Below are 13,728 nucleotides of genomic sequence, written 5' to 3' on the forward strand. Positions count from 1 at the left end.
TTAAATATCTTTTTTTTCAAGAACAGTAAAGCTATGATTAGTGATATTGATACATGTATATGGAAACAAGTTTGTTCAAATCATCCCCACAAGGGAAGGAAGGTTAGTTGGTACCACATAAATATATTTAAACTTTTCAGTACTGAATTGGTTTCTACTTCACTGTAACCAAAGTATGCAGGTGAAGGATGTGGCCTATGGGCCTCTTTTTGGCATTTTAAACATTTTCCTTTGTGTTGTAACGCATATCAATGAAATTATTCCTGTAGTTTGATTTTAGTAGAAACACATTAATAAGACGTAACCAAAAATTAATTCCAATTTCGTTTAAAAGAAATGATAAGAAAATACCAACCACGTGCGGAAATACATTTTGGTTTTCTGTAGACAATTGCAAACCCTAGTTATATTAACCTTTACACACTGCAAGCCCTAGTTATATTGACCTTAAAATTTATTCTTTTAAAGAAAAGTATGGTGAACCATGCGGAAAGTTGAATTCTGGCATCGAATGATTAAATTATCGGGCACTAAGCAAAACGATTTAGACTGCAAACACCGAATGATTTATTCTTTTTTGGGATAAATACTTTCATCAGCATGATTTTTTTTTCAATTTAAATTCAAAGTCACAGACAAATTTTTTTTTCACATAAGAAAATATCACGACTCGAATAGCACACCGTACAACAGTACTATTACACACTTTGCACGTAAAGAATGGCGTCTGGTTCTCCTCCTCGGGATTTAGAGCAAATTGTGAGAGACGGACTGAGCACTCTTGTGTTTGCTTTTGGTCACAATGTTGGGATAATTGACGCCTTCATTGAATTCAAAAATCCATGCACCGCGGAAGAACTCAGTGAAAAATCAGGCCAAAAATTAAGGTGGGCAATAATTTACTGATTTTTTTTTCAAAAAATTTAGTTGGAGTTTAATTGTACGTGTATGTACAGATCCGAGAACTACATGCTACTGACGACATCATCACTTTATTTCTATCCTACTAACAAAATCGGTCACTTGCTGCTAAACCATGGTTTAACATGTTTAACCTTTTGGAATTTTCAGAGGGTTTAACAATATACCTCTTACATGTCTAAAGATGTAATAGGGATAATTGACGCCTTTATTGAATTCAAAAAATCCTTGCACTGCAGAGGAACTCAGTCAAAAATCAGGCCAAAAGTTAAGGTAACCTTACTTTGCATTCATTTTTTCAGTTAAATTTGGGTGTTTTGTACTGTGTTTTGACTATGCCAAACACATACCATTAAATCATAGACACAAATCCAGGATCTTGTGTTACAGAGGGTTATATTAGATGGAAAGGAGTCTGGGTACCTTCGAGTTCTACAGCAAGTCAAAGATGTCCAGCTGGGGCCGGTGAGCACACCCCTCGTAAGCTTCTGAGAATAGACAATTAGTAGACCTTACACATACATGTAAATAACTGTTATTCTATACCTTTGTTACATCGATGTATGACTGTGAAAACTTTATGCGATATATTTTTTTTCCTGTCGGTTTTAATGGGGACGCACCCCTGCTTAAATCCATGGCAATCAGCCAATTGCTACTAAACTAACCAAGTGCTTTTTCCATACATATAAATCTCACAGCATAATCTCTTGTAGATTTCATAAAAGTCCACAAATCACATTAGTTAGATCGAACTACCATTTTATATAAAATAGAGAATATTGAAATCTGTGCACACGGTATTACATAATTATAATTAATAAAAGTATTCTTAACTTTACAGTCATTTAGGGTATTCCGAACCACCTTTTACATTTTGACTGCAAACGATTTGATCTAACCGAGTTTATGTCTGCTTAGTTGGTATGAAAGGGAAATCAGTTGATCTAAAAAGAAAATCAGATCTGCATTACAAGGAGAATCGATTTAAGATATAGCGACCTTCATTGGAGTTATACTTACACCACCTTTTTAGTGTATTGCTGGTCACTACTGGGTTTTTAGAATCACCAGGTAACAGATAAAACGGTCAGATAACAATATAATAATTGATAGTTGATAATTAGTTGGTACTATATTCCATAAGTCTTCAAACATAGAAAAAGAATTACTTACTTGTAGATTGTTCTTGTTTACACTACTGTAATGATTTTCCACTTAGATTCCAAAAAAAAAAAAAAAAAAAAAAAAAAAAAAAAAAAAAAAAAAACCTGCCGTTCCCCTGTCAGTCCCTGACATTTTCCCGTCTCCCTCTGACTTCCTCCTATGATCCCCTGTCGTTGTCCCTGACTACCCTGTCTACTCCCTGACGTCCCCTGACCTTGCCCCTATTACCACTGTCTTGCCCCTGATGTCCCCTGACATTATTTTAAAGTTAATAAGATCTCCCTCTGTAATTACTTTCATACCCCTTGCAGTTAAAGAAAACCAATGTTAATAAACTATCTGACTCATAACAAGTGTGCAGCTTGTGCATTTTATTCAGCATCGACCACGCACACACATGAATCAATATATCGTCTACTATAGGGGGCTACAAATGCAGCAATAACTTTGATGATTTTGAGTTTTTATATAAAAATGTTATATTCATGAAAGCTTACAAAATCTTCATGTTTCATCGACCAACAATGCTGCATCAGGGTTGTTTATACTAAATTTGACTATGGACTACGGTCTACGTTATCAACATATGGGGCTCACGGCTGTTGTGACCGATTGACGGAGGATGCTTACCCCTCCTAGACACCTGATTCCACCCCTGGAATTTCCAGGGGTCGTATTTTATGCCCTGTTTACATATTTGTATTGTTTGTATGTATCGAGCACTGTTCATTTTCCACCTATTTCAGTGAGAATTACGTTGTATGTGGCAGTAGCTTGATTAAAATATCAAGTGTACATACAGTTTACAGTTCGAAAAGGAAATATAGATAAATTGACATAAGAAGAATTATTTTAACGAACATTTGATTATTGTTCGACTAAAGTCCTCGATTGTTCGAAAAGGCTATCCAGTGAAATTGCCATCCCTAGTTAAAAAGTCTCAATACATTCACAATGGCACACTGTGGGCCTAAAAGATTGCCTTCACTATATTGATTTGGTCATCGTTACCGTATGGTAAAGCAGTGCCTAGTTTCCTGATCTCTACGGAATGGAGTACTTAAAGTGGGACTTTTTATGGAATAGTAATTTCTTTATCTGAAATTCTGTCCCTCATTACAAGAATAGAATGGGCGAGGGAATGACAATTTTTTATGAAGATGTTGGTAATCCCCATTATTTCTTTCAAAGTTGTGTCTCAACATGCTCTTGTTGAGTGCACACTTGATTTCTCCAGCATTAATACGACTGCATTCAATTCCATATATAACGTTTGAAGATTTGTAAATAAGATTTTCCAAAGTTTTAATATGATTTTTTTTACCTGTGAGATTGCTTTCTTTCAAAATACAAATTATTTCTGGTTTTCAAAATATCAGAGGTTGTACGAATATCTGCACATTATTTTGAAATCTAACACTTGATTTCCGAAAAGGGATCGTCAAAACATACCTTACTGAAATTCTTATAAAGGTTGACTTTATATACGACAAATGTTTTATGCCCAAAGTTTAATGACACCTTCTCATCACAAGCTACGTGTCATTCTTTTCAAAATTTATCCTTGGGAACAGATTGTCTACCAGCAGATACACATGCTTGGTATTATACTTTTTTGAAAAAAGGTGAATATAACATATGTTGATCAAACACAGATCAAGAGAACATCAGAAAAAACAAGACAATATGAGTGGAAATTGTCTCTCAGTCCTCAGAATGAAAATTGAACATCACAGGCAAATGCAAACGACACGAAAAGAAGAAGCGAAAGAAGTGAGGCCAAGATGTGTCGACAGAAATTCCAAGAAGCTTACCAGAAATTGGTATTTGAACGTTTACACAGAGGAGTCCAAGTATGAATTAAGGAGGGAAGAAGAACCTGGAAAATGAACATAAAAAAGATGCAACAATGAAAGATATGACCAAAGATGGAAAAGATCACTTTTTCCCTAGTAGATAACCCCCTAAAGGATCATTTAATGACTTCATTTGTTACATAAGAGGTTACAGTTGCATAAGTGTCCATAAAGACATGCATATTCAGCAAATATACGAAGAGAAACTTCCTCTTTCTCTCCTTTTTTTAAGCAGAAGAAAATGAATCAATAAAAGAAGACAATTGGGACGAAAACAAAAAACCAGTGGACGAACTTACACAACATAACAAAAGTTCGAAGACGACGACGATTTTTAAAAGGACATTGGCAAGGTTCCTGGATATCGTATAGAATTTTTCAAGAACTTTAGAGTAGGTTGACTTGTACTAAACAGGCTATATTCTGTATTGCTTAAGCTACCAAGCCAGCCTTCTTTTTTAGATTTTGTCAAATCAGTGTTATTGCAATTCTCAATGCATTTCCGAAGTATAATGTTGATAAAAGGAACCTACATAATTTTTCACCATAATATTTCTCCAAAACCCACTTATTTCATATAGTTTTTGTATTATATACATTATTGTATCTTCATTTCCTATGACTTCTAGATATTTTGGCTGAAAATGTATATATAGAACAAGACAAGGACATACCGACACCGATCTTTATTTTTGAGTTACTTCCCTCAACAGCTATAATTACATATTATTCATAATGGTCAAGAGAGTCAGACTGGTTGATTGTTTCTAACATGCAATTGACTGAATTGACTGAAACACAATAAAAATACTGGCATGGATTTATTTTAATTTTTATTCGTAGTTACTAAATGCTGCTTCCTTCATACAACCTATGAATTGATCTCAGTCGATCTACCTTTCAGCATGTGTCACATCTTTGCCCATCCCAGCATACTGAGCATAACTATAGTAAATGACGACCTGTTGGCTCTTTGACCCCTGAATACAATGTACAACAAAGCCATCACTACTTTTCTTTCTTGCTGTTTAGATGAAATTCTACCCGATGAAGAAAGTACATGTGTTTTTGTTTACCTCTGTAGCATACGCTTTATTGGTTTTCACCGCTTAGAGAATTTTACACGGGAGATCACTCTCAATCACTATTTCATGTGAAAAAACCCATGTTTTAAACCTTTTTTCTCCGGAAAACCCTGACTTGCCAATGTCCTAAACAAAACTACACCTAACCAAGAAGAAAACAATGATCAGTAATTCGTCGGAGGATATAGTTTCTTTGGAGTCAGATTTTGGAAGGGGGCAAGACGATATCCTGAAACACAAATTCTGCATTGCAAATGTTAGTGACTATATGGAGTATCGATGTCATAGTTACAATTGGAAGAAATTCATGGGTCAGGTTCCAAGCAAAATCATCAGTTAATGAAACACCATGAGATCTGAATTGCTGACGTTTGAGTCTTGTCTGATTAAATTTTCATGTGGAGTGAGTAAATAGGTCTGTGTATGGTCGTCGTAATTTAACGTATGAGAAAGATTGATGGATTGATTGTATATTGTTTTACATCCCATTCGAGAATTTTTTACTCATATAGAGACGTCACCATATACCGGTGAAGGGCTTCAAATTTTGACCTTTACTCGGCACTCAGGGCCATTGAGCAGTGAGGGATCTTTATCGTGCCAAGGCCTGCCGTGACACGGGGCCTCGGTTTTTAAGGTCTCATCCGAAAGACCCGCAACTTTCACTTCAAAGTGCCGAGCGCATGGCGAAAGAACAGTTGCTACCCATTTATTATCGACTTAGGTCAGTCGCGGCCGAGATTCGAACTCACGACCTTCCGATCACGGAGCGAGCGCTCTACCGACTGAGCTACCGTGAACGGTACGTATGAGAAAGAAGTATTTAAAATCAAGGAGGAAATGTATATTAAAATTTTATTTAATTGGTCTTTAAAACATCCCTTTTAAAATATGATTTCATCATTGTAAGACCGATATTAGCTCTCAATTAATTTTTATGTTTTTTTAGTGTTGTTAAAATTGTGAACATTTCAGTGACCAATTGTTTAGAATCAATCTTGATTACAGACGATGTATTTTAATAATGGTAACTGAAAATGTCATTGGCTCAACAGATCCTTTTTTAAAACCTTTGTAACTGATTTGGCATTCATCACTAGAGTGCATGGAAAATCTATTAATTACATTTTCAACAGTGATATACTGTGATTAATTTATTGAATAAAAGTGATATTCTCTCATAGTGTTAAATAATATCAAAGTAAGTAAAAAATAATTCCTGACCTGTCATTAGATAAAGGTAGTAACTGAAATTGCCGATTTCTTCTCAAATATGTTGCTAAAATCCATGTTATAATGCTTTCAATCTCACCATTGTTAAGCTTTGACGTGTCAACCGCTCAACTATGACGGCACAGCTTACGATACTGTGTTACATTTTGTAAGAAAAGACAGAGGCAAAGGTAAAATCAAAGAAAATGTAATAAACAGAACTTTCAATGTTTTCTAGTTGGATATGGAATTTATTTCACTAGTGAGACAATTTTTTTTATATTTTCATTCGTGCTTTGCACTCGTGAAAATATAGGGAAAAAAACCGTCCCACTCGGGAAATGAATTCCATATCCAACTATGAAATATTGATTATCCTCTATCAAGTTTAAAATAGTACATTCAATAAAATCCCTATAATATATTGCGCATATACATGTAATAAAGAACCTATATTTTATTGAAACATTCAGTGCTACCTTAATATCATTGCCTGCAGTTATAAAGATCATTGACCTGTTCATACAAATTTTAATATGTCATAAGTTGTATCATATGATATCAAAACGCGTTTGATAAAGGTGCTTGAGTTAGTTACATTTCACATGCAATTCAAAATTGCAGAAAGTTCGATTGTTTTCCTACTCCCTTCATTTATGCTTAAAATAAGTCTTACATACATGTAACACAAATGAACCCAAATTCAAAAAATAGGATCATTTGTCATGTTTGTTCTCTAACAGGTACATTCAAGAATGGCTTGGTTGCATGATCTCTGCAGGAATCGTCAAACTTCACGAAGACGGCAAATATTCACTTCCATTCGAGAAATCCCTGTTGAAGACGTCGGGCATCGTTGCCAGTGTGCTCCCAATATTAAGCGAAATGTTTCCTATGCTCGAGAAAGTCACGTCAAAAGATGGACCAAGGGGTTTGTTTGTGTTCAATTGCAATATCTTAGATAATGCACTTTTACGTTGCACCTCAGAGATTTTATACATGAACTTACTGATATATAATAAAACGTTGAAGCTAAGCGAAAAGAAAGAATAAAAGGTGATGTGAAAATTGGGTACTTATATTGAACGTTTTGTAAATTATTAAAGGAGTGAGACAACCTATAAAAATCAAGTCTACTCCAGGTGTACGCTTGATTTACAGTGTCATATGCTATAAATCTGAAATGGTATATATTGCAACAAACGTACATGTATATATCTTCATAAGGCACCAATATGTGGTATTTTACTTTTTAATCGGTATTGCTATAGGACGTAAAATATTATTTAGTAAATATCGTGAATACAGCGTTTGCGTTCAAAAGGTTCTATATTTGGCTCCGGATGGTCCCCCTAGCAAAAAATACTATAGTTGACTATAGTTTACTACGAGGGTTGTTCGAAAAGTTCGTGGACTGATGCGATAAAATTAATACTATGTAGTCTATGGTTACAAGATTTTTGATGAACATAAAACATCAAAAGTTAAAGAAATGTTGAAAATTTTAGCTTGATACCTTGAATATTTACCAAATTATCATAAAATAAAAAAGACATGATATGATCAACCGGCGCTGTCGCCATTTAGTTTCATGACGTCATTGTTTTTCAATGTCCGCATTCTCTACCTCATACACTTATCTTGATGAGTTTCCTTGGAGTTAAGTAAAGATTTAAACCCGTCTTGTTTATATGATTTTACAATGTCATAAACAGCTGATTTCAATACATATAATATTGTAAATAGATCTGAAAGATTCTCACTTGATTATAACAGCATATTTGCTTGTCTCGTTCAACATCTATCACATATGATCAACATCACTTTTCGGCGTGACAAACTTTGAACACCCTTACTACAAATCGACATTCACTTTTACATCTCTCGTCTCTCTAATCTTTTTCGGCGTTTAAAAATAAGTACTCTGAATGCATTTTATTTTTCAGTAGCCCATTTAAATATTTCCTAGGTCTATGCCAGTTTTTCCAGAGGGTGAAACTTTATAGAATATTGGAAAAAGAAACCCACCCCCTTTCTGACGTCATTACAACCCCATAATTGTTTGGACATTTCATATAAATTTTACAATAAAATTTCATAGAACTTACAGAATGGGGTAAAAATTGCAAAGGATGAATCGTTTAAACGTCCAAATCTGGCCCCCCTATAATTAACGAAAAATTAAATTGAAGATTTTCTACATATTTTTGACTCAATCTTTCCATCAAACATTGTAGTTTATTAATTTCAATTTCAATTTTTACTTCCTTGCGCTGTAATTAGGTATTTATGTGATTAATATAGCAGGGGTATGTTGTTTACATCGATTTCTCATAGACTTTAGGCCACACCCCCATTTTGCAAGCCCTTTTTTCATATGAGCGCATGGGTGTTTCAAGTTGTAGTATATACGGTCAAAGTAAAGAGTTATACTAGTCATTTACATTCATGAAAGAAATTGAAACAGTCTTGCGCTCATTTGTTATTTTCCAAAAAGGTGCAAAATCACGGGTGCTTGTCTCCATAGTAAAGGCACCTTGTTTACAAATTTCAACCCGTCTTTGACCTCATGAATAACAAAGCACTGAACACGTGACTCAAATCTATTCACTTCCACGCTTTGAGCACACTATGCGACACACCTATGCGACATCGTGTCTAGTGTATGCAAGCTATCGATGGTCAGATCATTTTTCAAATGGGTAATTAAAATTCTGGGAGAAAACTTTTTTTTGATTAAGATGGGTTAAGATTTTCAGTCGATTTTGTTTGATTTTTTTCTGTATCTATCAATTTATATTGAAGTCCTGTAGCATATAGTTTGCACTTACTGCTTGTGTCTCATAAATACAGAATTTTAAGATTTAAATTATTGTGGGTATATATTATACATTTGCCCTTGTTCCTAAATATACATCAGTGCTCCGTTCATTGACTTGGAAGATATGAAAGGTTTTTTTTTTTTTAGTTAAAACTGTCATTAATTTTATAGTCCATTATTTGAAAAACACCGATTCATCATATCTTTAGAAAAATAAATTGTTTGTTACAAGTGCACAAATGCATACTTCCAATAGAAGAAACCTTTAGTCCTTAAGGGAAAGAAATTGAAGTACGGAGCGCTCAAAAACCTGTGTATCGGATGAAAAGTCACTGGATGAAAACATTTGCACAAAAAGCACCCCTAATTTGAATAGAGGGAAGCTTCAGGTTTCTTCTGACGCAAATGCTATAACTCTTTACATCGGCACAAAATTTCACAATTTATTTTTTTTTTTAGATCATGTAAAAAAAAGTCCATGTTCGCAGGTATTTTTAAAGCATAATGTTTAAAAGCAAGAACATGCATTTGTATGACCCTTTTACATGTCCGATCAACGTAGATATTAGTAAAAAAAAAAATCAGTCGAATGAAAAAGGGCGTTAAAAATACCTCGGAGTGATTTATTATTTATCTTACTACAGGGAGAGAGTTTGTTAAAATCAAAAAGTACAGGAGTGGATTTCGACAATTAATGAATTCCTAAATGAGGAAGATCATATGAACTTTTCTGGCATGAATAAATAGGATTTTTTGAAGAAAAAAAAACGCTATTTGGACTGTACAAAGTACACTGACACTGATGTTTCTTTATCCACCATGATACTGACGATAAACTGACGTTTAATTGACGTTTTAAATTTTCACTTTCTTAACTATCTATTTTTTATACGCTGAGTGTAGATTTATATCATAATTCAACCGCCTACGTGTATTTGTTGTAGCACTCGGATTTTGCAAAATTATATATATGTATGAAAAATTTCTAATTATGTAATAAGCTTAAATGGATTAATTATCTCTCTCTCTCTCTTTTTAAAGTTTCTTTAAAGTATGAAAAATAGTGTATCCTTCGTTATACGTTCTGTTTCCAAATTCCAATGTGTATTTAATGTATAAATAATTTAACGAATTAATGTATTCCTACTAATCGCACGCTTGATAGACGCTCCGCCTTCTCATTCAAATAATACAATGACCTACATAGCTGTAATGGCGAAACCGGGATTTTACAGTGAAGTATACGATTTTATTTAATCGATATAATGTGTATACTGAAAGTCTCTTTCCCCAAAAAATCTTTGAGTATCTATACAGACTATACTTGAAGACTTCAGCAATAATATAACAATGTTCTGATTTGAAAAGGTAAAATTCTGCATTTAAAAAGGGGCGAGAAAGCAGTGTTACGAAGATTCATTCTTTTACGGTACAATTGTGTCATACCACATGAGTGAATTAACGGGATTTTTGAAAGACGAATGTTCATATAAAAAAAAGAAGATTTTTCTAAGTTACATTTACATGATTTAGGTAGAAAAAACGTAATCTTCGAGGTTGCGCCGCCTGGACATACCATTGCTTTCAAAAACATTAACAATTTATTAAAAAATAAAACTAATGGTGTATAATTTATTATATAAATAAGAAAGATGATGCTAATTAAACGTTAAAAAATTCATTGATGTATCTTAAGCGGTTTTAATTTTATGGCGCTAGTCCACGAACTTTCCGAACAACCCTCGTATAGCTAACTTTAGTTGAACAAGTTTCATGACAAGGAGCCCAGGGCGAGTGTGACCTGTCGGCAGGGGATGCTCACTCCTCAACGGCACCTGATCCTACATGTACCTCTAAATTTTGAGGTCCGTGTTTGCTCTGCTCCAAATTTGTATCGTTTCATTGGACTTTCGAGATTGAATACTGTTCATTATCTTTATATTTCATTTAGTTAACTATAGTTTACTATAGTATCAAATTTTTTTACTATAGTAAAAAATAAAAAGTATTTTTTCTATGGATTTCAGGTTGTTATATTTTTTGTTCTTTAGATCATACATACACATTTTTTTTAAATATTTAATGGAACGATTATTTGTATATTCACAAATAATTTCGAATATTTACAACACTTTACTCGAATTTAAGAGATTTTTAAGCTTTAAAATCTAAAAAACATATAGAGTTTAGCTTCATAGTAAATCAAAGTATCAAAGTTTTTACTATAGTTAACTATAGTAAATTTTTGTTGGGGGAGTCCGGAGGATGTAAGATAAACAATATAAAATAGATACCAACAGCTGTACCTTCGTCCAACGCTTGGAATTAGAAAGTGAAAGACATGGTTCTATGAAATGAAATCCTATAATCTTGAGTGCCCTTGTTAGGCTAGGCTTTGGATCACTGGAGAGTCCTAGCTCGGCTGCGCCTAGGTTGACAATGGTTTTCTTGGGGTGAAAATTTTCAATGTTACACTCAACTACGTGCAGTATTTGTTATATTATACTGAATGTGTAATACAAATACATATTATACTGAACTTTGCGCGCATAAACTTTGCTCAGTCAATATTTTTTTGGAATATCACCTGTAGCCAAGCAATGTCGACTGTTGCTATGCTGGAGGGCTATGCTTCATTATTAAGCAAGTAATAGTGTTTTTTAGCAAATGTTTCTCGACGAATCAGTTTCAACTAATTTACATGAAAGTATAATATTATACGATATCTTTCAACTGGTAATAACACTCTCTTTGATTGTAAAGCTCATTATTTTAATGTTTTATTTGTTTAAAAAAATTGCTACTTAATGGTTATCTTATATTGAAGGTTAAAAAATGGATCCTCTCAGTTCATTTATTAACGGATCATTGTTCTCGTGAGTAAAACTCAGGATAACCGTAAGACTTAACCGGTCTTCGTTTATTGTTCAAACTTCAGGAAATTATTTGCTTGTCGATTTTTGTTCGGCAAACAATGGAATACCTTAAAGGATGTCAGATCCAAATTGTAAAGTTTCAACCTGCAATTCCATAATATCTCGCATAATGCAACTATATTAATTAATTAAACAGCTGTTACAAATTTGTAATACATGTATATTTGGGGATAGTTATGAGTGTAATTTAAAAAAAAACAAAAAAACTTAAGTTGTTTCTTTCTGATATTAATAACAATCATTTCAAGATTGTATTGCTTGTTTGCAAAACATCTCATATTCAAATTTATCGCAAACTCTTTTTGTTTTTATAAGATGTACGCTTGAACTTTTTACCAGTCACGAGTCACTGACAAGACTCATTCAAACTCGAATAAAATTGACATCCCTAGTATAAACCATATAAATAAATTTGAAGCCCTCCACCGGCAAGTGGTGGCGTCTCAATATGAGTGAAAAATTCACAAATATCCCGAAGCTGATAATAAAAAGGTGCTTGAATTTACTGATAATAATAGTATATATGTGGTTTTTATAGATCAAAGATTTCAACAGTCTGTTGGAATTGCCTTTGGTACTAATTGCATCACGTTATATGTAATCATATGAAATATAACTTTTTCAAACACTCCCACATGAAACGAAGAAGTTTCTTTCTGTGACCCTTAATTCGACATTTAGATATATTGGCAATGTTTTCTCAATTAGCAATATTCATTTTCATTTCTATGTTGATTCGATATATCTCCTTGAGCTCGAAATAAAAGACATCAGTCTGATTGATATATATATATATATATATATATATATATATATATATATATATATATATATATATATATATATATATATATATATATATATATATATATATATATATATATATATATATATATATATATATATATATATATATATATATATATATATGAATATAAATTGTTTGATTATTCTTTAACTTGCACAGGTACCAAACCAACACTATGTTGAATGAAATTTCTGGTTACTTTTTGTTCAGGTTACGGATACTATGAACCATTTCTTGCTTGGCTGGATACATATCGTACACCGGAAGCTCTTCAGGAATGGAACAAGAATCTTCTGCTTCCTGCATTAGAACTTAAACCAGGTTTGAAATTGAGAATATTCAAAATAATCATATCACTTACCAATAATTTGTAAATTTCAATTTTAGGTATGTCACTCGTCAGCTTTTTAGAAAAGTTCAGTCAGAACCTTTAACTTCAAAACTATTTATTACAATTCAATTTTTATAACATGTTTAAATTAAACAATGCAAATTATTCAACTTTCAATGAAAAAAACTGCTCACAAATTCATAAAGAAGCAAAATTTATGAGGGACTATTTCTTGCGGTGGAAGGAAATTTAGATGAAAATTCTTCAAATCTACACATTTGTCAAATTTAATATCTTGGAACTTTAGCCCCACATATTTTTACTTAGAGAATATTTTCCTTTATGATATGCTAGGAATATTAAATATAGGTCCCAATTTATATTTTTAGAATAAATTTTGTACATTCATTCAACAGACTTTGCCGAGAAATGAAGATATATTCAAGAAGTCAAGATAAAATTTACACCGTTTTTTTGCCTGAAAATCGCACATTTTGTCCAATATCTCAAAATTTACATCACTGACCCCAACTTTTTCTTTCATTATTTTAAACAACACGGTACTTCCAACCGATATGCACTTAAGTCATA

General features: G+C 33.0%; 1 protein-coding gene across 3 annotated transcripts in view; it reads left to right on the forward strand.

The window, feature by feature from the left end:
* The window catches only part of LOC133194163 (demethylmenaquinone methyltransferase-like), a 33,642-nt gene that overhangs the window by 18,647 nt on the left and 1,267 nt on the right, over positions 1–13,728 (forward strand). For 2 of the 3 annotated variants that reach the window (XM_061330162.1, XM_061330160.1), the window contains 2 exons: positions 6,985–7,172; positions 13,017–13,127. In XM_061330162.1, the coding sequence (XP_061186146.1) occupies positions 7,010–7,172; positions 13,017–13,127 (274 nt within the window). In that variant the 5' untranslated portion in view covers positions 6,985–7,009. Of the gene's footprint in view, positions 1–698; positions 888–6,984; positions 7,173–13,016; positions 13,128–13,728 lie in introns of those variants that run through there. The other variant, XM_061330159.1, reaches the window with a different exon arrangement.

This window comes from Saccostrea echinata, unplaced genomic scaffold (genome assembly GCF_033153115.1).
Source record: "Saccostrea echinata isolate AGI-Se365-2 ecotype Australia unplaced genomic scaffold, CSIRO_AGI_Sech_v1 ptg000028l, whole genome shotgun sequence".
NCBI classification, from domain to species: Eukaryota; Metazoa; Mollusca; class Bivalvia; order Ostreida; family Ostreidae; genus Saccostrea; species Saccostrea echinata.